Source organism: Amphimedon queenslandica, unplaced genomic scaffold, assembly GCF_000090795.2.
Source record: "Amphimedon queenslandica unplaced genomic scaffold, v1.1 AMPQUscaffold_13356, whole genome shotgun sequence".
In the NCBI taxonomy this organism is placed as follows: Eukaryota; Metazoa; Porifera; class Demospongiae; order Haplosclerida; family Niphatidae; genus Amphimedon; species Amphimedon queenslandica.
The window spans coordinates 75,761-103,338 of record NW_003546408.1 but is presented as its reverse complement, the minus strand read 5'-3'; the positions used below and the strand labels follow the sequence as shown (position 1 = coordinate 103,338).

General features: G+C 38.2%; 4 protein-coding genes across 5 annotated transcripts; 3 read left to right on the top strand and 1 right to left on the bottom strand.

The window, feature by feature from the left end:
• Positions 1–17: 17 nt before the first annotated feature.
• Positions 18–641, top strand: LOC105313071 (protein boule-like). The gene is made up of 4 exons (XM_011406201.2): positions 18–123; positions 166–224; positions 280–390; positions 440–641. The coding sequence occupies exons 1-4, from the start codon at positions 42–44 to the stop codon at positions 500–502; spliced, it is 315 nt and encodes a 104-aa protein (XP_011404503.1). The 5' UTR covers positions 18–41; the 3' UTR covers positions 503–641.
• On the bottom strand, positions 540–4,382 carry LOC100639066 (sec1 family domain-containing protein 1). Its single transcript, XM_011406216.2, has 22 exons — positions 4,263–4,382; positions 4,134–4,207; positions 3,998–4,086; positions 3,719–3,932; positions 3,569–3,656; positions 3,431–3,520; positions 2,947–3,088; positions 2,774–2,873; positions 2,635–2,729; positions 2,470–2,584; positions 2,332–2,411; positions 2,166–2,247; positions 2,056–2,115; positions 1,871–1,907; positions 1,752–1,822; positions 1,621–1,700; positions 1,389–1,463; positions 1,265–1,340; positions 1,165–1,218; positions 1,059–1,111; positions 773–971; positions 540–653 (listed from the first exon to the last, which is right to left on the bottom strand). The coding sequence occupies exons 1-22, from the start codon at positions 4,336–4,338 to the stop codon at positions 624–626; spliced, it is 1,980 nt and encodes a 659-aa protein (XP_011404518.1). The 5' UTR covers positions 4,339–4,382; the 3' UTR covers positions 540–623.
• A 22-nt stretch (positions 4,383–4,404) lies between these two features.
• On the top strand, positions 4,405–23,016 carry LOC105313078 (ral GTPase-activating protein subunit beta-like). 2 transcript variants are annotated; one of them, XM_019997704.1, is made up of 26 exons: positions 4,405–4,631; positions 6,002–6,459; positions 7,559–8,411; positions 8,720–8,865; positions 9,186–9,332; positions 9,394–9,542; positions 9,818–9,915; positions 9,992–10,144; positions 10,415–10,549; positions 10,783–10,827; positions 11,040–11,135; positions 11,534–11,700; positions 11,753–11,812; positions 11,875–11,899; positions 12,042–12,121; positions 13,468–13,578; positions 16,154–16,229; positions 16,512–16,603; positions 17,038–17,156; positions 19,351–19,438; positions 19,495–19,586; positions 19,739–19,811; positions 21,209–21,373; positions 21,543–22,258; positions 22,604–22,717; positions 22,773–23,016. In XM_019997704.1, the coding sequence occupies exons 1-26, from the start codon at positions 4,451–4,453 to the stop codon at positions 22,909–22,911; spliced, it is 4,578 nt and encodes a 1,525-aa protein (XP_019853263.1). In that variant the 5' UTR covers positions 4,405–4,450; the 3' UTR covers positions 22,912–23,016. The 2 variants fall into 2 exon arrangements, with proteins under 2 accessions (XP_019853263.1, XP_019853264.1); XM_019997705.1 differs by lacking the exon at positions 10,783–10,827 and having other exon boundaries at positions 10,995–11,135.
• Positions 23,017–23,599: 583 nt separating this feature from the next.
• On the top strand, positions 23,600–26,305 carry LOC105313076 (NF-kappa-B inhibitor epsilon-like). Its single transcript, XM_011406213.2, has 4 exons — positions 23,600–24,513; positions 24,605–24,722; positions 24,924–25,223; positions 25,529–26,305. The coding sequence occupies exons 1-4, from the start codon at positions 23,744–23,746 to the stop codon at positions 25,820–25,822; spliced, it is 1,482 nt and encodes a 493-aa protein (XP_011404515.1). The 5' UTR covers positions 23,600–23,743; the 3' UTR covers positions 25,823–26,305.
• The last annotated feature ends 1,273 nt before the right edge of the window (positions 26,306–27,578 follow it).

Sequence of the window (27,578 nt, the reverse complement as noted above, 5' to 3'; positions counted from 1 at the left end):
GAAGTTTTATCCCCGCATACTCCCGGATATCTCTTTTCAAGATGGCTGTAAATCGAGCTGTAGCTGGCGAGCTGAATAGAGCTAGATTCTTTGTAAGAGGTCTACCTTGGTCCACATGTGAAGGTAGGACTGATATAAAATATTCAAAATAACTATTATTTTTAGAATCTTTAAAATCTTTTTTCTCTCGTTATGGAAACGTAAAAAAAGCAACAGTCATTTTCGTTAGTCACAAGAAGGGTTAAATATTCTCAGAATCATGTTCTTCACATTATACAGGACAAAAATAGTGGTTTATCGAAACAATATGGATTTGTTGAAATGAAAACTGTTGAAGAGGCGGAGAGAATCATTGCGATGAAAAGTTTTTATCTCACAAAGGGAAGAAGAGTAAGGAAGAGAGAGATATATATCCTAAATTGTACTGTGTTATTGATAGGTTGAAGTAGCCGAGGCTATGCATAAAAAATACGATACTGATACAAGATTTGATCTTTATTGACTGTTACCCGAACCATAGTGGCATTCACTCTTGAGTAATATTGAAAATCAAATATTATTGAGAATTATTGTATAATATTAATAATATTATTAATAATGATTGATAACTTAATCATTGTTAATCAATCTATCGATTTTCCTAAAAGAGACAACTATACAATGAGAGAGAGATAGAGAGGTAGTGAGGGAGAGAGAGAGAGAGAGAGAGAGAGAGAGAGAGAGGGAGGAGGGAGAGAGAGGGTGACAAGCTGATAGTCACATGTTACTTTACCTGTGCTAAGAACTCGGTTGCATCCATTAGTTCAGTTGTCCCATACGTAATCCTCTTAGTGGGCTGGTTTATTGCAGTACCACTGCTGCCTGCTTGCTGTCTTGAGCAATGATCTTGAAGGTTTTGATATTCAATGTAGTTTCCACCTCCAACCACAAAAACGTAAGCCTCTTGAAAAGGGCCACGCCCTCTCGCCGAACTGGAAATAGGAGAGACATGTAAATTCATTAATCGTACATATACATGACATTAATCTCATTCGTTGTAATTGTACATGTACCTGTACCTGTCAGTTCCTCTTAGTAGTTTGGGATCAAAATAACGAAAATCTTCAGTCTCCTAATAATAATAATTGTGATAGTGATGGGCGTGGCTAATTAATTATTCATTACTTTTGTCACTTTCATTTCCATTAGCTGATCCACTATTCTTGTAAAAGGTAAGTCCTAATTAATATTCATAGACTATAACTCTCTTTTCCTCTCTCTTTACTTTCGTTCTTATAACAAAATTCCTAACTCCTTCCATCATTTTGGTCCCTGACGTGTATAGATGCTGAAACATTGTACTGTGTTAGAAAAGGGTAAAGTCACAAACAAGACACGCCCACAATTACCTCATGGAGCTGGAGGAGTATCCAGTGCTTGCCTGTTTGGCTATCCTTGGGTTGGCAGCCATCTTTGTCAACGCTCTATTCAATTAAAATACAACTCAAAATAAATTTTGAGTTGTAATTTTTTGAAATGGCTTGATAAAGTGCATGTTGTGCCTTATGTACACATACACACATACATGTACATGTACAATTGTGTACATGTATACATGTATGTAGCCGCTATAGGACTTACTTCCATTTCTTAATATAATGTACTGGAGATGTATCAGTTGCCATTGACTCTAGAGCAGTGAGATACTGCTCTAATTCAGACTATAGGAAGAGAGAGAGAGGAATAATGATTGCAATACATTGTGTATGTACCTCTGGCATTGTGTCTTGTGAGAGAATATAATATATAAGAAATAATCTTAATTTGTCTTCAGGTTCGCCAGCTACAGGAGAGAGTGACAATTTATTAGCATATTCCTGGTACTACTAACCTGATGGATCCGTTAGTATATCCAGTATTGGCTTATCCTTTTGAAAAGAGAATGATATTTATTAAAAATTAATAGATGTACACACAGTGCATGTACTATATTACATGTACTGTGATGTACATGTACATATTAAACGTTACATGTGAATAAATGACATATACATGTATGCCTGTACTTATACTAACTGGTGTTGATCTTGTAAGCAGCTTGTCTTCAATCTCAAAAAATAAATCAAGTTTCCTTTTCTACAAAAAGAAAATTAATAAAGAACAAATATCGCCAATTTTATGAGAACCTTGATCTGGTCAAGGAGAGAAGTGGCAATGTTCGTGTGCATGTCAATGCTCTTCTTCTTCTCCATCAACTCAGGAAGAGAACTACATTAGAAAAAAGAAAGAGATATCAAATATACAGTTAATTAATACATCAATAATTAATTAATAGTTATTAGTAGTTATTACGTTATTGCTGATGTCAGTTTAGCCGTACTGTCGCTGAGATCAGCGGGCATTAATTGGGAATCATCTCCATTAGATGCACCCTATACAAATTGTAAACATACATACACTAGTATTACAAACCACTCCCTCTCCTCCTACCATAACATCCCTCAGTCGTGAGAGCTCAGTCTCCTTTGCTTTATAAGCTGTCACTTCAGACTGGACAGCATCAGCTACCTCAGGGAATGGACTGCCTTTATACGACCTCCAGAAACTACAGATAATAAGAGCTAGTGTTGGTGGGTGTGGTTAAACAAGACTCACCCATCACTACCATGAAGATCGTAAGATTTCGCCTGCTGGACACTCCCTTCATCATCGGTCGACTGAGGTATCGTAATTCGATTTAATTGTAAGTCCTACAAGAAATAATTTTTCAAAAATTTTTTGCACAAATACTCACAAAGACATCGTGTGCCAGAGCTTGATATGTCCACGTGTGATGGAGAGGTGTGGCCAGATCCATCGTACGATCAAGTATTATGAGAAGTGGCCGAGAAAAACTAAAAATAAAATGACATCATCAAACCAGGCCCACTACTACATTATTAGCACATCCACAAATTAATGACTGACCCAATCTGTGAGACGGAGAGTGTGTCACCAGTGAACATGCTGGTTCGTGGGTCACGAAGATTATCTTTAATCTTCTTGTCAAGTGTCTCGGCTACCATTTCAGCAGCATTACCTCTAGGACACCTTATGATGGGAACCATGCCTTACAAGAGAAAGGAAAGAAGAAGATACGTGTACATGTAGTTATGTCAAGACTGAGTAGATAATAATTAGAGAAGAGTGTCCTACTGTGGACTATGATCCCTGCTCCATCACCACGTAGAAATGGAAAGTCACATTTCGATGATTTTTCGGTATTTTATTTGAGTAGTTATTGTTAGTTATTTTTCTAATAACTACTCAAATAAAATACGAAAATAACTGAAATGTGACTTTCCATTTCTACGTGGTGATGGAGCAGGGGGTCATAGTGAACAGTAGGACACTCTCCTCTAATTATTATCCACTCTTGGTTGTGTCAATGCAATTATTGATCCTTCATTACCAGCAGTGACAAAGACAGAGAATAAAGAGTCAGCTATTATATCAGTGATAGCTTGTATGTCTGTATCCTTGCAATCAGGGCGATTCAATTCTAAATAATGCACACGGATAATTAATGAGTGAACTATTGATGGAGTACCGTAGTATGAGATTGCTGTTTTATCTTGATGTCTCGTGATGAAGAGATCATCTTCAAGTGAAATGAAATTTAGATATTGATCATAAACCTGGAGAGAGAGAGAGAGGACATAAAGTAACAAGACACAACAAACTTTCTCTCTTCCTTTACTTTTGATACTTGTGCCACGCAGTTGGCATCAACGGCTGCTTTGGCTACCTCCTCAAGAAGTGGGCGTGGGACCGGAGTGATGAAATTAAAATGATAAGACTCATAAAGGTACGAGTGAAGATCACGACACAAGCGAGACACAACGTCTTGGGTTGGAGTCACAAAGTATATAGCAGCTGCATCAGGAACTGGCTCACGACTACCATCAACTGAACTAGAGGAAAAAGAAAAAGAGAGAGAGAGTATTTATTATTTTAATACAATAATTGATAATAATACAGGTAAAGTGTGATGGCCAATTGTCTTAGCTCCTTGACAGTCAGTAAAGGTGAGATAATGTCTTGACCAAACTTATCGTACACTAATAACTAAATAAATAAATGAATAAATAAATAATAATTTCTTAAATACGTACTTTCCAGACAGGTTCCGATGGCTGTAAGCTCTTGTTCACTTGAGAATTGAAATTTAGCATAGACTTTATGGCAGCTGTCACCAATTATAATGAAAAAAATTAATAAGTTACAATTATAGTCTTTCTCACCAATCTGCCTATTTCTCAAAGAGTTTTGGGCTGCAGGGACAGATCGAGGGACAGATCCATTGGAAGAAGTCGCCATTGTTCTGTCAGCTCGGAGGGCGCGGAGGTTAAACTTATAATGACGTCATTCTCAACAAAGGGTTAAAAATTAAATTAAAAATGGCGCCCTTTTAGAAGGCCAAAAAAAAAGAATGTACTCAGAGTGCGTCTCCTTGGCCGACTCCATCCTTTCACAGTCTTCCTCTGAAGAGAATGTTCTCCGCTCATTTCCTTCTGCCGTTGGGAGGGAAGTAGTAGGTCCTGTCATTCGCTCATTACAAGAGCTTGTACTGGGAAAAAGTATTGGTGACACAGACCCCCTCTCTTTACCAGGTGGAAAATTAATAATAACTATTTTAATTTTAAAATAGAAATAATTTATTACTTGTGTTTGTTTCTATTATTGTTTTGTGCTTGGAACTCGGAAGCTTGCAGCAATTTTGAAACTCGTGGTTTAAGTTTTGATAAAAGTTTGTTCTTCATAAAAAAAATTTTTGTGTCAGAATCAGTTCGATCTTTTTAAGAGCATTAGTATGTATTGAAGTTAAATTATTAATACATGTATTAGTGTTTTTTTTACTGCAAGTATGTACATGTACATTCATATTATGTAGAGAAAGTTTGATCAGATCTTAGTCCACAATTTTAGAGTTATGGCCATATAAAGAAATGGGTCCTGAAAAAATACTCTGTATTATAGCCCATGGTTTTTTTCAAAAAATGGCTTTGTAATCATGCTCAATTTTTATTACATTTTCTAGCACATATTGATGTCCTTATGCTGTGTAGAAATTTTGAGCTGATTCCGACTTCAATTTTTTGAGTTATGGCCATTTTAAAAAATAGGCCAATTTCTGAAAAATCCCCTGTACTATAGCCCATGGTTTTTTCCAAAAAATGGCTCCGAAATCACCCTCAATTTTTATTACATTTTCTAATACATATTGATGTACTTATGCTATGTAGAAAGTTTGAGTTGATTCTGATTAGAAATTTTTGAGTTATAGTCATTTTTAAAAACGGGCCATTTTTTGAAAAACACCCAAGGCTATAAGTCCATGGTTTTTTCCAAAAAATGGCTTTGAAATCACCCCCAATTTTTATTACTTTTTCTGATACATATTGATGTCCTTATGCTGTGTAGAAAGTTTGAATCGATTCTGATAAGAAATTTTTGACTTATGGTCATTTTTTTAAATGGCCCATTTCTTGAAAAACACCCAAGGCTATAGTCCATGGTTTTTCCAAAAAATGGCTCCGAAATCACCCCAAATTTTTATTACATTTTCCAATACATATCGATGTACTTATGCTATCTAGAAAGTTTGAGTCGATTCCGACAAGCAATTTTCAAGTTATGGCCATCTAAAGAAATAGGCCAATTTTTGATAATTTTCCTGTACTATAGCCCATACTTTTCCATAAAATGGCTCCAAAATAACTTTCATTTTAAAAGGACATTTTAAATGCATGATCCCCTTATATTATGCAGCCAATTTTAACTACGATGATTATTTTTGTAAGCCAAAATACATGTACATGTATTTTTATGGCATTTATTCTTGCACGCGGTCTTTGGGCATAATATAAACTCGATACTTTTGACTCTCCATATTTTAATTTGTCTTATATGATTTTTAATATAATTATTATTATCTCACTCCCATTCCTCCTCCTATCCTTTACCTTGTTTCCTCTCTCAGAGCATGTCCAGTGGGTAATGCAGACAGTTGGATATGGCCTAACCCTCCCACTGAGTGAGCTCTCTTTACTGCAAGGCTGTGTTGATGTGTATCAAGACTGGCTCTCCTCACTCTACTTTCAAAAGAACACAGTACCACTACCTATTAGACAGGATCCTAATCACTACGCTCAAATAATATTCTCACAGCTCTCCTCTCTCTTCGTCCCGCGAGAGGGAGAGCCCCGACTCCTTGAGGACCACGCCTTCCTCTGCAAGAAAGTCATTGATATCGTACGCTCACTGATGGTTGTTAAAGGGCTAAATATGAATAGGGATACGTGGGCGTCGGTCTTTGAGTTTCTGCTTCACATCTGCGACTTGTTGCTGTCTCCTCCTTCTCAGAGCCCGAGTCTGGGAACGAGTTTATGTGAGTCACTCATTAGGGTCCTCTTCTCTGCCTGGCTAAGGGCTTGTAAGGTAAGAGTACATGTATAGTAATGTACATGTACATGTATGCATGGATACAATCTAGTTTCTTCATTTTTCTTATTTTATACCTTGTATTAACTACTTTAAGAAGAAAATTGTTTGTGAGTATTTAATTTAGCGAATTTTAAGCGATTTTAAAAATCCCTAACCTATAAGTCCACGCTAACTTTAATTTCTGATTTAAATCATTAATATATATTAATATTAAATGATCAAAACACTAAATTAAATACCAGCCAAATGTAAGTATTGTGAAGATCACTAAAATAAGTACACGCTAATAACTGACTCCTTTAGGTACATTTATTACATACTGTAAACCTATTAATGTTAGCGGCTATTTTATTTAGCGTTTATGCTTAAATGTCAAATTAGCGACTATTAAATTTGGCATATCATTAAACCTTTCCCACTTTTCTGTTAGCTGCTGCTGTCATTCCACTGGGTTCTCCTTCCTCTGGTAGTCTTGCCGACCGAGCAGAAGAGAGCCATCTACTTGTATAGTATCAGCATAGATACTGTATCTATGGTATCAGCGACATTTTGTGATCACGTGACCGGGTGTTTTTATTAGCGAATATTAAATTTAGCGTGTTTAGGCTCTTCGCTAATATCGCTAAAATAAGTAGCACGCTAAAATAAGTAGCACGCTAAAATTTGTAGTTTTACAGTATTGGTCGGGAATTTATGATGGGTGGATTGGTGGATCTACAAAAAAATTAATTGTATAATTAATTGGTTGTTATTTTTGAGCATACTCAACTGTAAAATTTGCTCATTTGTACATGCACATGTATATAAAGTCTGCCAATGATATGATTTCAGAGAAATTGCCAAACCCAATATTTTGGATCCATGAAAAATGCACCGGTAATTGTATAATTAATTAGCCGTTAATGTTCTTTCATTCTGAAGATGCTCAACCATAAAATTGCCAATTTGCACTGTACATGTACAATGTACATACAATTTGCCAAATACATTTTTTCGGAGAAATTGCCAAGCCAAATATTTTGTCTATCACGTAAACAATAATTATACTAGCAGTACATGTGTACGTTACTCAGTATATTCCTGTTTATTCTAGGATACTTTCCCTGTTCCTAATCTATGGAAGACTCTTAGGGAGTTTTGCTGTCGGTGGCGCCACCATCCCCAACTGATCCAGCAGTGGTCAGAAGTAATGTTCTCTCTCTCCGCCCACCTTGTCTCTTATCTCTACGGGAGCAAACACCTCTCCTTTTTACGCCAACAGAATTCGTCTTTATTTGGCTCCGCCCAGTTCTCGGGCTCTGATTTCAATCCCTTGATAAAGGACCTGGATTACAGCATAACAGTCCAGGCCTGGTTCAGACTGCTACACACTCTTGGTAACCTTGTCGACCTCTTACATCCTGACGTCATAACTGGGACTCCTTCTTTCCGACGTGCCCTGGGCGGGAGTAGCGTTGGGGCCTCTCCCCTTACCCCCTCCGTCCAGAGCTGTGTTGACATGCTGCCTTTTATCTTTGAAGAGGCGATGAGTGCCCTGCTCAAACAAGTCACGATATTCATTGGGCAGGATTCGTCCCTTAACACCAATGCTAAGGGTGGTAAAGGTGGAAAGCCTCTTGGTTTGAGTGCTGCTCTAAAGCCGGGGTCTGTCGGGTTTAGATCTCCTAGCGTGAGACGTAAAGAGACTTCGACTGCTCTCTCGAAATCGACCTTTTATACCCCTAGCCCTGTCCAAACACCCCCTAGTAAAGGAGGAGAGAAAGAAGCAGAGAAAGGAGGAGGAGGAGGGGTGAGCGAACCATTTTATATTAATTTATCTCCCGACCCTGCCTCTCCTCCATTTTCCGCTCTTGATCTTGCGGCTTCAGGTGGGAGTGGAACTTCAAGGGGGAGGACCACGGGGAGTCTCCCCAGGAAAGACGAAGGAATGATCGGGAAGCCAAGAGGTAAACATGACAATGATAACACGTCCTCCACTTTGTAACCGGCTTGTTCAGCACTTGGATGAGTTTTAATAGCAATACCTGGCAATAACAGGAATTATGAATTTGTTTTTAATTTGTTACTGGATCTGCCTGTTAGTTTATAGTGCATACAGTGTTATTAATTTGCTCTGGGACTGACCCTAGAAATACAGTTGTAAACATGGCATGTAAACATACCATGTAGATGTTTTGTACCTACTGATTACAATTTCCTTGTAAATTTTATAGTAGTGATAATTAGTTCTTTATTGTGGTGCTCTTGTTTTTAGGAAATTCTTTGTTACACATATTTGGCGTTTGGCTCTTTGAAGCAGCAGCTTGGACCGGAAAGGATCGGAATGGACTCTCTCTAATCTCAAAGAGGCCAACAAGCAGTGTAGCTGATATCCAGGAATTAATGAAATTACACCAAAGAGTAATTGAACATTCTTCCCCTCTTCCCTACATACACGTGTCTCCTCTTTCTCCTTTTTGCACATGTGCATGTATCTTTGTCTTTCTCTCCCCCTCCTTTCTCTCTCTCCCTCTCTCTCTCCCCCCCTCTCTCCCCCCCCTCTCTTTCTCTCTCCCTCTCTCTCTCTCTCTCTCTCTCTTCCTCTCTCTTTCTCTCTCCCTCCTTTCTCTTTCCCTCCTTTCTCTCTCTCTCGCCCTCTCTTTCTCTCTCTCGCCCTCTCTGTCTCCCTCTCTCTCTCTTGCCCTCTCTCTCCCTCCCTCTCTCCCCCTCTTTCCCTACAGATTAAAGATTATGAGGCTGGTAGAGCTGAAGCCATTAGTTGTTTGTGTCACATTTTCTCTCAGCTCCCATGTGGAGAGGATGTACTACGCGTGTACCTCTCTCGTTTTTATCACTGTCTCTCAGTCTGTCTCACTTATGATTCACAAGTACACGATTTAAAAATAAATATCTGAACTAGAAACCCTCTTCCTCCTCCTCTCTCCCCAGGTATGCACAGGTCAGGTCTTAACTAGGACTATATTAGGCTCCGTCTCTTTGCTGAGGAAAGATTTGATTGGATTCAACATACTAATACCTCAGTACCTGAGCAGCATAGAGAATATACTCCCAGTACATGTCGATGAAGTTAAATTTAGGTATAATTATATATACATGTATAATGTTACAGTACTATTAAATGGTTGCGTTATGACTGTTTGAAAAATACGTTAAATTTTTTTAACATGCTGAGTGTGAACATCTGTTACTGGATCTACCAAATGTAGTGAATGGTTCACTATCTGGTGTCTAGCAACTCAAGGGTCCATTATTTATTTTTTTATCCTAATAATTTTAGCTCTCAAAACGACAATATTTTTACTAGACTTGGTATTACAGTCTGCATAGAATTTATTCTTGTGTTTATTTGCAGGTGTGATGTCCCTGTTAATAAATTGAGAAGGGCTTCAATTCAGATTCTACTATCAATGTTACCTCTCCCTCTCCACTATATACATCTTAAGATACCAGGTACCTCAAAAGAAGGGATAAAGAAAGGGGAGAGATTGAGAGATGACATTTCGTTCATTTTTTGTATTTTGTGTAGATTTGGTGACATTACTTGATTCTGTAAGGACTGTCCAATCTCTCTCTGATTCCGGTGATACCTTTTACTCGCTGAAGAACAGAGTAATCAAGCTCATGTTTGCTGCAATGGAAACAGAAAAAGATCCCGTGAACATGCAAATGCTGCTACACGGTAGGCTCTTGGTATTCTCGTTTCTCAGTCCTTTTGGCTCAATTTTTGAGCAACTTAAAAATTTGTAAAAAATCCAATCTTGATTAGAATCCACTCAAACTTGCTACACAACATAGTGTATCAGAAAAAAATATATAAATGAAAAATTCTTTCCTAGCTATTTATAACGAATTGCCCTGTACTACACGTATGTTCTTTTGGCCTGAAATGTATGCAAACATTAGATGCCCATAGTCTTTATACATGTATATCTTTTCTCTGTTTCTTAAGGTTTCAACATATTGATACATGACATATTCATATACGAGTCTTCAGTTTCAAAGATGATGTCAGGAGGAGGAGGAGGAGGAGAAGAGAAAGAAGATCAAGCTGATTGTGTTGGTGGTACTGAGAAACCATCGGATGGTAATCGATTTGATGTGTGTTTGTTTACTATTGACTTTAATGTGTGCGTCACAGTTATTACTGGATTACTAATCATATTGAATCTATGTTCTTCCTTTCTCTTCTGTCCCTTGTGACGACTGTTCTCACTTTATTTATTTATTATTGCTTCCTCCTCCTCTTTCTCTCCCCCTCCTTCTCTCCCCCCCCCCCTCCTTCTCTCCCCCTCTCCTTCTCTCCCCCTTTCTCCTCAGCTTTGTCTCTCAATACATTATTCCATCAGGCTTGTCTCTCGGCACATATGACTTATTTATATATGACTTTATTATTATGACTTTATTATTATGATATATATATGTACATGAACATCAACATATGACTTTATTTATTTATTATTACTTCCTCCTCCTCTTTCTCTCCCCCTCCTTCTCTCCCCCCTCTTCTTTCTCTCCCCCTTTCTCCTCAGCTTTGTCTCTCAATACATTATTCCATCAGGCTTGTCTCTCGGCACATTTTGCTCTACAGAACTGGAGTAATGATAACATTGTCACTTTAGCTGCTCTTGAGTTGCTCTCTGATCTAGCACGACTTCAATTTGATGCTTTATGTTAGCAAAGAGAGAGAGAGAGAGGGAGAAGGAGAGGGAGGGAGGGAGGGAGAGAGGGAGAGGGAGAGGGAGGGAAAGAGAGAGGGAGAGGGAGGGAGGGAGGGAGGGAGTTGGGGATTATTTATTTATCATTATTATCATTATTATTATTATTATCAGTGTTTGAGCTAGATGAACATAAAGATGAGTCCAATGACACCTTAAAATGTGCAATTTGACTGAAAATTGTAAAAAATTGTAAAAATCCATGGGAAAAATGTGAGTCTCCAGGGCAAAATGCGCGTCCATGGACCCAAAAAACTCATGCTAGCTCAAACACTTATTATTATTATTATTATTATTATTATTATTATTATTATTATTATTATTATTATTATTATTATTATTATTTCTGGTAGCTCATGTTGGTTGTCGTGATGCCGTCCAGTGGGTCTGCGAGTTCATTGAGTCTCAGTCCCAGCAGAAACCATTCCTCCAGACAAAGAGTCTCCACACGTCCATTGTTGCTGGTTTCATCACACTCATCATATGGATAATGGAGCACCCTCATCTTCTAGCCCATGAGGTAGGACACCCTCTCATACCAATGATGGCTAGACTCGTTCTCATTGCTCTAGTTTTGTTTGGCGTCAATTTTGAGAGTGACGGAGTTTGGGATTACTGGTACATTTTCAAAGGTGCGTGGTTTTTAGTTTGCTCATGGTAGCAATCATCATGTCATTGTTTCTGTTGGTTTTAGAGCGAGACTGGCGTCATTTTAAAAGGTAAAATGTAACTTTTTGTGTTAATTTTTAGAAGCAGTGGTGGAGGGAACTCAGGGAAGGAGTTTAAAAGAAGATAAATTTGTTGTTGTTTTTTTTTAAATAATAATGTAATATTTTGTGTGACGTGTGTGTGCGTGTATAGGTGACAAAGAGTTGAGACCAATATCTGGCAGAGTAGGAGAAATGGCCGAGTTTCTCCTCTACTGTATAATGGAAAAATTTGTAAGTTTTGTAGGAGCGATCAGTTGTAATTTTACTAAACCTTATTTCCATTTTTTATTAAATGTTGCATTTGCAATGTTATAATTTCTGCCTTTAAAACTAAGTGGGTTTTCTTCTCCACTATGCAGTGTAGTTTGGATTTACTATCCAAATTTGTAAGGTGGTTTCTCAGCTGGGCGCTGTGGCGTGTGCCTGTAACTGTAGCTACCTGCAGGGCTGAGGTCTGTGGATGGTTTGAGGTCGGGACTCCTGGGGGGTGCTGCTCTATGTTGAGCGGACGCCCGCACTAGGTTTGGCATCAATATGGGTATCGCGGAGGAGTCCGGTGATGTCCAGGTTGCATAATGAGAACCGTATCGGCCCAGGCCCTAGCGGGAGCAGGCAAAAGGTTCCGTGCTGAGCGGTAGTGGGATAACGTCTGTGAATAGGCTTCATTCACCAGCCCGGCCAATATTAATCAGACCAGATTTTTTTTGTTTTTTTTTTATTCTTCTAATAAAAGCTGATTTCTAGAAAAGTACTGTATGTATAGTGTTTTTTATTTTTATTTTGGCAGTTTTGCAAGTGGAATCCCCAATATTAAAACTGCTAGTCATTATTGTGCATGCTCAGTAATGCATGTGTACACAAAAAATCGCCAAATTAAAAACTGCCATTTACAAGTTTACCAAAATAAATCCCTCCCAAAAAACCACTATACGATATAACTTTAAAAAAAACGAAGTGTTGTCTGCTTTGCAATGGCTATGGAGCATGACAATGCACTCATTATTCATTAATGAGTGCATTGTCATGCATAGAGCTCTGCTTCATACAGAGCTCTATGGACCTATTGTGTAATCGCCCTCAAGCAATGCATGATGTTAAGGATATCCAGCACCAACAACAACAAACCTAATACTTGCACCTCTCCTCTGACCTGAACCTTGTTATAGTGCAAATACACGTCCTATTAACCCAGAGAGGGTACACAAACACACACACACAACCAACCAAAGATAGAATTATTCACACACATTTAATACACACATTGCAGACTTTCCTTTGTTCATAATTACAATGTACTGTCAGTCACAATAATGAGGATGTGTTGTACACATGTGTTGTCTGGTAATGTGTAATTATATTTATATTCAATGACATCAAAACGGTAATATTTAATACCTTTTTGTTGAAACACACACATACATGCTTTCTACATGCACACGCTTTGTGTGTACACATACCAAGTCACTCATACAAGCATGATTGCCTTTGGCATAAACGACATGACAAAGTGATCCTGTTTACTCTAAGATACCCTCTTTCATTATCTCCCCCTCTCTCTGTCTCCTCTCCCTTTTTAGGGCTCATTTCCTTCTCCATGTGGGCCGGCAGCTGGTGGCTCCCTCCTCACTGAAGAAGAACTCATAAAACAGCTAATAACAAACAATACCAAATCGCCACCAACAACAATAGTAAGTCGGTATTTCTTTGTAAGGAAGGATTGAAGCATAGCCTGTTTCATGTTATGATTATCACCAACACTACAATACTACCATCCTTGTTGATTACTGTTGCAATTGCTATTACCTTTCATAGCTTACTTACTATTGTGTAATAGGTTCCCTTTGCCTTATTCTCCTCTCTCCCCCTTTGTTCGGTTGTAATTATTATGTCTTCATATACATGTACATGAACTTGTCATGACCTCTGGCTAATGCCAAAATTTAATTTGCCTTTCCTTTTTTTAAGGGAACTGGGATCACTAAATGACACTAATCTGCTTCCATGTACTTGTCATGACCTCTGGCTACTGCCAGATTGAATATTTCTTTCCTTTTTTTAAGGGAACTGGGATCACTAAATGACACTAATCTGCTTCCATGTACTTGTCATGACCTCTAGATACTGCCAAATTGAACATTCCTTTCCTTATTTGAGGGAAATGGGATGACTATACTCCCAACTAGCTCTACTCTCCCACAGTCATTTCCCTCTTTTTATTTTCCCATGCCTCCTTCCCCCTCCTCTCTCTTATCTCCATGCATTGTTTGAGGGTAGACTTTATGTCTTAACAATTATTATTATTATTCTTTCTCATTCCCTTTCTTTCCCTTTCGCTTTACAGGCACTTATAGTTACTCAGTTTGTTTATCTTCTACTGTTGTCCGTCTGTCTGTCTCTCTTTCAATGAACTTTGTGTTATTTCACTTCTACCCTGTACTGGTAGAATAACAATAAGTCCAAAAGCCCTTGCATATCATTGACCTAATATCATTGACCTAGGACTCACCCTCTCTTTGTTCATTCTTCTTTTTCAATCTGTCTCAGCTAGGCAGCACTTAGTGCTCTTTTTAATATACTAATTAGTATGATCTCAGCCTCTCTCCCTGTTTATGCAAACATGAAAAATCTCTCATACAAGACCCTTACTCATTCCATTAGGGCCACTACGTGGCAACAAACATCCCATATTGGTCCTAAAATGGTCACTGCACATGTGTATATACACGCACGCATGGATGATAATGTATGTGTGTGTATATATTCATATATTTAAACAACACGCGTAATAATGTACATACCAGGACTGCATAATTCCATTATGTAGTGTTGGTATTGTACGGTATGCGTTAGTTCTGATTTCTAATAAAGTGAGCAAATTTTCTGAATCATTCTGACACTAAGCAAAACTTTCCTCACAAAAAAATCCTCATCGTAATGCATTCATCATAGTCAACGTTGACTGATCACAGAAATCTTATTGAAGCAATTATTAATAGTTTAGCTAAAGGAGACAAATCATTTCAAGGAATGGATGGTTACAGTAGTGCATTATAGCTGTAGCTTAAGCAGAATGGACTCCAACTTAGCATAAGGGCATCAAATAGTTTAGCTAAAGGAGGCAAATCATTTCAAGGAATGGCTGGTTACAATAGTGCATTATAGCTGTAGCTTAAGCAGAATGGACTCCAACTTAGCATAAGGGCATCATTATGTATAAGAACACGCTTTCTGAGCCAATTATCATTTGGAAAGGATATACTAATTATTATAGTTATTTGTTGTCAGAATTGATTCAAACTTTCTACATAAGGACATCAATGCATGCAACAAGAAACATCATTTAAAAAATATCTTTTATGGTATTCTGGACAAGATGACACCACAATAATTATTAATACATGGTTCGTGTCATAAATAATTTAAAATGTTTGAACGACTCTTGGCCTTATAAGGTTTGTTTTTCGGCGTAAGGAGTTGTTGTTGTTGTTCTTCAGTTGTTTTGTAAATTGGATCCTCCCCGTTTAGGAAACACTTTTATTTTTGCCTATCAATAGCGCCTCACTGTGTACTTATTAGGAGAAAAAGACCTTTATTTGTCAAATCGTGAGCATTTTTTTGGTTAACTGCTCAGTTGGTATTAATACCTTAGTTGCTTATGTAATTTGTAGTAAGAGGATGCCCTTTTATGGAATAAAGTGAGACCTGTTACTTCATTATTATGGCATGCTATAGTAAGAGTGAAAGAAAGAGTGAGAGAGAGAGGGAACACTCTAGAAATGTAGAAAGACAGGCAGACAGATGGGCATGAGACATAGTGTAAATTGTTTTTTTATTATCAGCATTGCTATGCGTACAAGTACTATTGTAGTTACCATTTACTATTACTCTGCCTGTTAGAAGCCAATGATAATCCAATCATAATTCAATTAGCTGATATAGTTTTTGTTGTAAGACTCGTAATTGGGTGTGTACAGGCTAACAATCTGATTACTACCATAAAACGGTATAGTTAATAGTATCAGTAATGCATGTATAAGAATTACATGTACATGTACACGTATTGCTACGGCTATTAATAATGTAATGTCAGTTCTGTTTCTCACGCCCCTCCTGATATAATAAAGTCTATAGTTCCATTCAAGCTAGCTATGCATAGGTACCTGTGATGTCATGTGATGTCACTGTATCTACCACAGTGCAGTGTACATGCCTTTAGGTTATAAATCATATTTTTATTTGTTCTCTCTCTCTTTTTTTCTTTAGCCAAAGTTTCGTTATTTCTTGATTGATAACTCATTGATATTGGGATTACTAGAAGGGTCATTCAGTGAAGAGGAAGGTAGTACTACAGAGTCACACACAGTGACCATACTGTAATGTATTGCGATTGTACTACATTGTTTTATGTACTATAAACTGCCTGTTGTAATGATGTCATTAGTCTTGTGTCAGTTTGTTTTATTAATATGAGTATATGACCTTTAGTTTCTTCCCCTTATCTCTCTTTCTCTGACCATTTGTTTGGTCATCCACTCACAGAATGTCATGCACTCACCTTTAGTATCTCTCTTACCCTCTTGTGAACTCTTGTATAATGTCCCCCTCTCTCCCTCTTTCTCAGGCACTCTTCCTACTGTCACTGGAGTAATTAGAGGTCCTTCAAGTAGACAAGTTTGGACTGTTCAGTTACGACATCATCCAAGAAGCCACAATGTGAGTCTATAGCATGTTTATTACAGTGCTTCCCTCATTTTCATTTAAGGGAATAGGCATAGTTTATATTTTAACCTTGTTACCTAGTATTTACCTGTACATGTATAAACACTGCATTTGCAGTAAGGGGGAGTACATGCTAATTGCCTACCTGCTTATACTCTCTCAGAGCATTCATGGAATTTCATTGATCATTCATTGATGTTGCATTGTTGCTAAACCCTCCCTTCCCTCCCCTCCCTTTCTAGTTCAATATTTGCAGTGATTCTGTATGTTATATGTGTCCTTGTGTTCATTTAATTATAATCTATTTATTTACCATCAGTTCTTGTGTACATTTAACTATGGAGCTTTTATAGCATGTATCATGAGTGTTACTTATTATTATTACTAAATACTAATATTTTATAATGCTGATATTTTATTTTTTTTAGCCTTCAACTTTGCATCTAAAAAGTCAGCCTCGTCCAACTCCTCTAGCCACTTCTCCTTCTTGTCCAAATTTGGTTCGCCCTCCTTGGCCGGACGGAGGAAAGATCAATGGATTGAAGTTGTACGTGAGATTAATAATGCAAGAGAAAGAGGGAGAGAAGGAGAGCTACGTGTACTTGTAAAATTGTAAACAAACATTTGTACTTGTATAATCTGTCTACCTAGCCATGTGTAATAATCAGGGCTTCCCACAAAGCATGCTAAGTGAGCTAACAGCATGAGCTTCATGAGCTGACAAGCACTACAATACAGTACATGGCATTTGGAGCAACTTTAAAAATTTGTAAAAAAAAAATCCAAATTTGATTGGAATCAGTCCAAAGTTGATGTACAACATTAGAACATGTATATGTATCAGAAAAAATTATAAAAATGTAGAATTCTCTCCTTTTCGATTTTGGCGAATTTTGGCCCGAGACCATGTACTATAGTACAGGGACTTTTACCTGATTTTAGAGTAACTTAAATAATTCAGGAAAAATCCAAATTTAATTGGAATCAGCTCAAAGTTGATACACAACATAAGAACATGTGTATGTATCAGGAAAAAAATTTTTAATGGAGATTTCTCTTTTTGTGATTTTGTCAAATTGCCCCTGTACTATAGTATAGGTTTTTGGCGAGATTTATAGCAACTTTGACAATCCACTGACAAAATGCTGCATGGCCACTATGATCCTGTCGTAAGCTCTGGTAATAATAATAAGGTTGATTACCTTTAGCAATAATATTGTAGCATAATAATAGTAAGGTTCATTACCTTTGGTAATGTACTACCAGATATGCAGCTGCCTTGATGAGTGACTGTAATTTGAATACTATGAACTATCAGGAACTGTACTTACCCCCTAAGAACATTATACCTCTATATTGGCTAGCGTATAGTGCAACTGTATATCCTATACTTTCAACTGTTCTATATTGCATGTGTGTGGGGGGGGGACGGTTCGAGTTATATTGTACTTACCCTGTTACAAATGCTTACTACTGAACTCAGTCCAATATGATATAATGATTATCATATGCGTGCTGTACATTTGTGTGGTATTGATGAGTAGATATCGTAGGAAAAATTAATAATAACAATGATTTAATATTATATTTAATAAATATTTCCTGTAAGGCATTTTCTTGCCTGTTTGTCCTCTATCTGATGTCATTGCTTTTCTAAACATTTTTGAAGTTTTGATTAACAAGCAACGGTGATTATACTTGTACTAGTTCGTAGGTCCATGTTCGTAGGATATGAAGTTGCAAATAGGTTGAAATGCTATGTAATGTAATCATATGTTGTAACATCCAGAGTCTATGTCATGATGTCATTAGCATGTGACTTTATAGATATCCTTTCATTATCATGCATGTGCATATGCATACCACTAATTATTCCTAAATATGATGTCACATTTTAGTATGAATTTATTTTGCTACAAGCCCTATGCTATTATAGCTTCTTTTATCTTTTCTCCCCTTGCATTTCCTCCCACACGGGCTCTTCCTCTTCACTACATCTCCTATACTGTTTGCTTATCGTGCATCTAATGCGTATTTATGTACAATTTGTACGTCCATGTATTATGATAATAATAAGAAGGAATTTAAGGAATTGATGGGGTGACCTTTACTATCATGAAGCAATTCATGTAGCTACCTGTGTGTAACGTGTACATGTACATCCTGAGAGAAGAGCTATTTTGTATGGTGATTGGGACATTACTAGATTGAGATTTCCTTATTATAGAGAAGAAGTCCTTGTTATATATATATATATATATATATAATTTTAAGAAATAAGGGAGGGAGAGGGGAAAAGGTCATAAGGAGAGAAGGAAAAAGAGAAAGAGTGATCCAGGCCTGAATTGAAAGAGGAAGAATTATATAATTATAATATTATCATCATGATCCAGCTATGAAGAGAGAGAGGGAGTGAGATAAGGTCATACTGAAGCAGAGAGAGAGAGGGATGGAGAAGGAGTGAGATAAGGTCATCATGGGAAAATTAAAAGTAATGGGGAGAGAGAAGTAAAAGCTAAGAGGTGAATAACAGTCAGGGGGCAGTTTATCATGCTATAATAATCACTGGATTATGGATGTGGGGTGACTGTGATTGACTAACACAATGAATGATATCACTTGAAAACAGATATCCATAACCTTTCTCTCACTCATTGTTATTTTAATCACACCATACGTATGACAATGGATATGTAGTTTATATTGAATGCATTATATATATGCTGTGCATTTGATTGTAGATCTGGTTCTATTCCTAATTTGGATGAAATTATTGATGAGTCTTCGAAACCACTACACAGAGAATTCAGTCAATTAACTAACAATCAGGTAGAAATGTATGATTGTTTTTTATATCTTTGTCTGGCTCCTCTTCTTTCCTTTAGATTGGAGTTGAGTCTAACATCCAGTCTCAATTGAAACGGTTCCAAGATCAAACTCCTTTCCCTAATCCTGCCAGAGCTTTAGAGCCACCAGAGTATGTCATACACTTGTGTAAAGTACTCTCTTTCTCTCTCCCTCTCTCTCTCTCTCCCCCTCTCTCTCTCTCCTTCTCTTTCTCCCTCTCTCTCCCCCCTCTCTCTCTCTCTCCTTCTCTTTCTCCCTCTCTCCCTCCTCTCTCTCTCTCAGAGTCAAGAAAAATTTAGACACAGCAAGACTATTCCTGAGTCATCTAGGACTCTTAAATATGGACCATCTACAGGTAATGACTCTCTTCTCTATGATCCAATACTTGTGCATATACTGCTATTGTGTGCGCATATACATGTATATATGTGTCTTTGCATACAATGGCATATCTTTATTATTACTATTGTATTATTATTATTATTGTTTCAATGAATGGCAGATGCTACTTGTGCATTTCGAAAACAAATTATGCCAATGCCCAGTTTACTCCTATGGGCATTAGAGCCGCTTATTATGACCATATAAGAGCATTAGCATCTTGAATGTATCACATTGTGTCCCTGCACTTTTCTTCTGTGTCTGTTTTGGTTTGCCAGGTTTAGTTGACAGACGCTAATTTTTGTTTTATATTGTAGAGAAGGTAATGGCCCAGGCCTTATCAGTCGTGCGCTAACTTTACTTATTATCTCACTCCTTTACTAACTCTCTCACACTATCACTCTTGTACCTGTCTTGTTGTTTATGATGATGATGCTTTCTATTTCATTTAGCATACAATATAGACACTGTACGTAATATACACTGGTGTGTGTGTTTATGCATCCAAGTATGTAAATGAGGTATGCACTTGTTGTGTTATTGCAGAGTTTTGAACAATCAAGAAAGCATGAGACTTGATGAGAGTTAGAAAAACATGTACATGTATGTGTACAGTCCATTTGTACATTGGCAAGTTTCACAGTATGCATTGCTGTATGTAATGGTATCTGCCTTTATTTGATGCTGTCTGGTAGACAGGGGTTTACGGTATCCACCAGACAGACAGTTGGCAAAATACATGCTTTCCTTTGTCATGGCAACTGCCTTTGTAGTGTGTACACACACTTATACATGCTTTGTTGTTGCCATGGAGATCACTAGGCTGAAACTAATGTATTTATACAGTCCAGGATGTGATATCACTACTGATAATAGCACCATCCTTCCTTTTTCCTAATATTTAATTTTATTAAGAGTCCTTAATTTATTATTTTTATGACAGCTACTGGAGTTTTGTCCTAAGGCAAGAAACTGTTTCCCTGTCCTTTTAAACAGAAACTGTACATGTACATGTATATGTATGTCATCTACACTGTCACTGTGACATCACATATATTGTAATTCACATCATTATGTGTCTCATGATGACTCTCATCACGTCCTGTCAATTCAAAATACATGCCGTATGACTCACTCTTAGTCATCATTGTGTCTAGCTCCTGCTGCTGATATATATAATGTAAATGTAGATTCCTAGAATTTTTCTTTCCCTCACTCTGTCTCTCACGCAATGTCTCAAATCACAGCACAACATCAATAGATCGGAGAAGCTTGAAATCACTCCAATTCCCATCAGTTTAATATTATGCAATGTGATAGTCCCATGCTTTCAGTCCCTTTTCCTTCCTCTCTCTCTCTCTCTTTTCTCAGGGTTTGCCTGGTCAACCGTCACTGAGCCTGCTTGATTCATCCTCTCTTAGTTTTAGGAGCTCCCTGGGGTCTTTGGACAGGATGCCCACGAGATACTGCGACACTGTATTTGTCATGTATTGCAGTAAAGGGCAAGCTAAACCGGAAGAGATATTGCGGACTCAGGTATAACGAGGGGAAGATTCTCATTACCATATGCTAATAGCTGTCTTATGTTAAAGAGTAATTGTGGTCATGTTAAGTTGTTGTCATGCATGATAAGTATGATATTTATGTACATGTACACATATCTTCCTCCCCCTCCTTTCTCTCTCTCTCCCCTCCCTTCCCCTAGCTCCCTCTTCAAAACAAATCTGGTGAGTATATACAGTTCCTTCATGGTTTGGGTTGGATTGTTGACCCGTTCAGGCACCCAGGATTCACTGGGAAGCTAAGACCAGAAACCTCCGAAGACGGTGGAAGTTCTCACGGGATCCTAAACGCTCAGATCCCTCTCCGACCCTTCCCATACTACGCCGACGCTATCACAGAGATTGCTTTTGTTACGCCCACTCACTACACATCAGCCAATGAGTCCGTGTCTAGCGTACGGAGTGTCGAATCCTCTGATTCTGGTCCAGACTCGAGTTCTGTCTCCGGTGACCCTCTCTCCCTCCCTCCCTCTTCCTTACTGGCCCCTCAGCCCCTCCCTTCCTGGTCCGCCCCCTCCGGTAGCGGAGTCAGTAAATCCCAAGTCACTGCCGGAGAGGGAGGAGGAGTCGGATTGTCCAGACCGATGCGTGCCTCTACTAGTCAGTCGTCTGCTGGTACGACCCTCACGGCCGAGTCTGCAGACACGCCCAGGAGGCGTGTACAGCCTCCGAGAGACTGTGCTGTTCTGGTCGTGTGGTTGGAGGTTTTTGAGGACCACCTGAGCTTCCCTCTTGTCCCAATGAGTAAGTTATTGTATCGTGTCGGTGGACCTGGTGGTAAGAGCGAGCCTTCACTACCAGTGCTGTTTATACATAAAATGAGATCTGGACTTTATCAAATATCAGCCAAAACTGGAAGGTAAGAGAAAGAGAGAGAGAGAGAGAGAGAGAGACAGAGAGACAGAGAGAGTGGGGGGAGGTAGAGAGAGAGAGAGAGAGATGAGGGGGAGAGAATGAGAAAATGAGAAGGAGTGGTAAAATAAAGGGTAAATAAGTCTATACATGGATTGGAAGGGATACATCTTGTAAATAAACTTAAAACTAAAATATTATGAATGGATCATTATGCTATAATATGCTTTGAAGTTCCCATCCTTGATAAACACCAAAGGAATGACTTAATGTCACTACCTTCCTTTATATTAAATTAATTTCTATCTCCCCCCTCTCTCTTTCACACACACACACACACACACACCTCTAGTTCTCCAGGTGGACCATTGATAGATGGTATGGTTGTCAGTAGTAGATGTCTTAGTACTTTAGTTCGTCAAACTGTCATTAACATTTGTGCTCGTCATCGAATGGAAAATGAAGGGTGAGAAAGAAAAGAAGGGAAAAGAGAGAGAGGGGTCATCTTTTTCTCTCTGTAGTTATTCTCCACCCCATATTAAGAGGAAAAGAAAAATAGAAGAAATGTCAGCACATTTCGGTCAGCGACTAACCCCGGCTGGTCTTTACTCGGAATTAATAACAACAACAACAGTTAACGTTGAATCATCATCTCAATAATAATAAATAATAGTAAATAATTATAATAGCAGTAGTAGTAGTAGTAAATAATAATAATTATTATTATAAATAATATTAAAGTTGTTGGTAATTTACTACAAACCAGTTTGGATCGAAGTGGTTCAGAAACCAGCTTAATTGTGTCCACACCTAACTGTGGTTAATAGATCTAATGCTACATTGCATACATAATACAGCTGCTTCACTTCAGTACTTAAACCGGTTTGATTATCTCAAGCCACCTACCTGAGGTGGTTTATTAGATAAGTCAGGTTTCAAACTGCATTGAAATTGTCCACATGTAAACTGGTTTACCAGTATTTCTAAACTGGTTTCAAACCGATTTGAGAGCATAGTGTGGGGCTATAGAGAGTTGTTTGTGTGGTTTTTGGAAAAAAGTACGGACTTTCGATTATAGATCTTCAATTTTTATTACATGGTGAATCTAAAATGTGGACTATTCATTAGTCTAAAATTGCCTCTGATGTATTGTAGTTGACTACATGGTAGCCATTTTTGCATGTTCATGCACACGTATAATTAATTTTGAATTTAAATTTGAAATACAAATAAAAGCTGGAGCAGATTGTAAAGAGGGGGAAAAAGAGAGAAAGGACGAATAAAAACCCTATCCTGTGACACAATGTCATTCACTCATTGTCACAACACCATTCAAATGACACATAATAGGGCTACCATATATGGTATAAGGGATTTCTCCCTTTCACTCATTTAGTATATATTATAAGAGGCGACTGAAGCGATCCAAGCACTGAATACACTTTATCTATTGGCTAGCAGATATCTATACAAAGTTTCTTTGTGTCCAACAATGTCTTACAGACTAGTATCCAGGGGTTGCGTTGACGACGAAGAAGAAAGACACGCTGCCATACCTGCCTCCTCTTACGGGCAGCAAGACAGTCCTAGCCGAGTCCACAGGGGACCAGGAGGTAAAGCAGGAGGGCCACGCATACCCCAGAAGAGACGTTTTGTTTCTGCTTCTGCCTCCGCTACTGTTCTTTATCCTATCCCTGGGAGTGGGTTCGTCCAGCAGGCGACTAATGCTAATGCCCCAGTTTCAGCTAAACACACTGCAGAAGAGACAAAATCTGACAGGTACGACTCGGGGCTTGGATCAGAGGTAGAAGAACTGAAGAGAAGGAGGCAGAAACTAGGAGCCTCGTCTTCTGCTCCACGTTTTCTCGCTCGTGGCTCTACAGAGAATGAATTCGAGGCAGAGGAGGAGGACATTATCGAGAGAGACAATCATTGCTCGACGGTTCTTCTCCCCGGAGCTAACACACAAATCCACCGAGCCAAATCATCGGGAGAATACCAAAGACTTGTAGCGACAGACTCTCCTCCTATTATGCCAAGCAAGAGTGCCCCAGCATTTCAAAGCTCTTCCTTTGAATCAAGAGAAGAAGAGCAACGTCACAGCTATTTGTCGTACGAGATGAGCATGGATGTCACTCCTTCTCCGAAATTTGATGCCCGCCAGTATCAGGAACACCTCCTGCAGTTGCAGCAAAGAGCTATCGAACAGGAAAGACTCCAAGAAGGACTGAGCCTCCTCCTGCCAAATGACGATGGAGACACGTAAGTATAGTTGCTGCATGATTTATGAATGTACAGTAATAATGTATTGCTTAGAATTAATAATTTAACCCTCTTTTTTGTCTTTCTGTAGTGGTTTGCATCAAGCTGTTATTCACAATCAGCCCAACATGATTTCAAGACTCTTGTCACTCATAAACAAGTATCCACAGTTGAGAAACAGTGTCGATGACCAAAACTCACTTTATCAGGTAATTACCCCTGCCCACCTCCCTCCTCGGTCACACATGCACATAACATGTCATGATGAAGTTTCTGTTTACTTTTACACCTTTTCATCACAACAATCTCCATTACTCACACTATTTGTTACAATAATAATAACAAAACACTTTCAAGCTACTACTATTACTATTACTACTCCTAATAATAATATTATTTTTTCTGTGTAGACTCCTCTTCACTTGGCATTACACCTCCAACAGAACGAAGCTGTCTCCCAGCTGCTGCAATCTGGTGCGTCTATACTCTTACAAGATCACAAAGGGAACACTCCTCTTCACATTGCTTGCTCGCAGGCCAACTCAAGATGTCTTCAAGAGATACTAAATAATGTGAGTCCCTCCGATATCGTGAGAGCCTCCGAAATCCGTAACTACGAAGGAATGACGTGCCTTCATTCGGCAGTTCTAAGCAAGAGCCAGGATGCACTCCTGAGGCTGGTCAAGGCTGGAGTTTACATTGATCTTGAGGTGAGGATATTTACCTTATTACCCTATTTGTGTAAAATATAATTTATTGAGACTGAGTGGGCTGATTGGGCTTAGACACTTGAGCCTAATTAGTTTATAAGTAAATACACCTGCTGCCCTATAGCTTTGGAGCCCTCCCTTTGTACTATACCATCTATAGATGTTACCTCATTGCCCCTTAGACTAAACCCTCTAGACTAACCACACGCCACCTGTGGTATCCCCCTTCCTTTCATACTGTATGTCTTCTTTATAAATTCACCTTCATATTGCATTACCCTCTCCTTCTCTCTCTCTTTTCTCAGGATCATCACTCTGGAAAGACGCCCCTTCATCTTGCCGTCGAGCAAGGCACGTTCCAAATAATTCAAACGCTCGTTCGTTCATGCAGTGCAGACTTTGACTCGGTGACATTCTCTGGTTGTACTCCTTTGCACTTTGCTGCTGGTCACGGGCGACTTGACATTGTTGCTTATCTCGTTTCACTTGGAGCCGACCCTCTAAGACTGACTGACGAAGGAGATAGTCCTTACGATCTAGCCAGAAATGAGAGTGTAAAAGACTTCCTTCACTCTGTGACTGACATTTACTACGAATGATCGAGGCAGCAATCGAACAATAAAAGAAATACTTTAAAGATGACAGGGGACAATTCTATTCATCTTCCTAGTTACAATTATAAATTACAGTTGGCTGATGAAGCATGTAATCGACACGAATGACAGCTGTGTAATAATTTTATGTCTCTGACTCCTTTAATGTGTACTTCTAATAGTAATAATAATAGTAATCCATTTGATTGATAGCTGAAGATTAGTTATATAGTATATGTATTCTTACTTACTTTTTTTAATTTACTCTGATTTTGCATATACTATCTTTGTAATTACTTTATTCTCATCTGAACTCCCCTCTCTCTCTCTGCTATACTGTCATTACTATTACTATTATTATTGTTATTGTGTTGTATCATATAACAGACAGTTCGTCTATTCTTTTACTCTCTCCCTTATCTTTCCTAAATAATTTTGTCTTTCCCATTTTCACTTTCAAATAAGAATATACTATGATATTGAACCTTATCTATTATATCCATCCATCGCCTCCCACCACATCTACCCGCCTTGCTTTGTTGTAATCTAAACAAGAATGCAGTGATTACACATCATGCTTTTACAAGGTTCAGTGGCATGTTATTGAAGAGCGTGTATAGCACACTCTCCATTGTACAAAGTGTACATAAATGCAGAGAGGAATAGTCCCCTAATATCTCCATCAATGCCACTAATGTTATTGTAGTGAGAATTATTTGGCAACAATCTCATAGTATAGATCATCTACTACTGTAGATCTACCTGTGAATTATAGTATTCATTCAGTAGTAGCGATGCCAGCTGTATAATTACATGTATGTGGCCTCTGCTTGATAACCTTCTACTAGTGGCTGCATGGTTTCTCTTTTTTGCTGTAACTTTATTTTGCTGTAAATTTATTTTGCCGTAACCTACTTTGCTGTAACTTTATTTTGCTGGTGTCAGTCATGTGGTTTACGCCTGCTTTGTCGAGCTTGTTCACACCTTTTTGAGCTGGTTCTTAAACTTCTCATCACTTTAAAATTCAAAATCACAACGGCCTATAATAATGAGTAGTGTTATGCTGACAATAAAAATAGTAACAGATGGTGTTGTTCAAAGCCCGTAGCTTAGCATCACAGCTAGCTGCCAAGCATGCGTTACTTGTAAATTTTCTATTCCACTAAACATCATCATTTTATATATAAATAATAACTTAATTATACATAGTTGGTCATTATAGTTGTTTTCAGTCTGGCCAGTACATAGATACCAATAGCAAGGTTAATCATTCGTAAAGGCTGCCGGTGAATGATCTCAAGTTTACAATAGCCTACTATATAGGGGGGATAGACCTTGGACCCTGCTGGCTCCTTTATTCAACTAAAATAAACTATTTAATTGATAATAGTACACTGTTCATTAATTATCTCACACTACACAATACTGTGGAGGATATGGGGCAGTCTAAATATGGGGGATGCTCCAGCTAGGCTAGCAGTTGTCTGTTCTTATGTAATATCAAAATTTCCTCAACCACTTCAAGCCCAACAGTTGTAAGACCCACACACACACTTTGCACTGTAGATTAGCTTTGAGAGTCTCAATTTCCTCATTTTATAATTGAATTATAATAACAATTATAGTGTTGATGTTATTATATAAAATAAGAGAGAGAGCGGAGGACAAAGAGTATCAATATGAACCTGCTTCTGGGGAAAATCACCTTTGAAAAGCTTCAAACTTTCACTACAGAAATTTGTGCAGTTTGAACTGACAATAA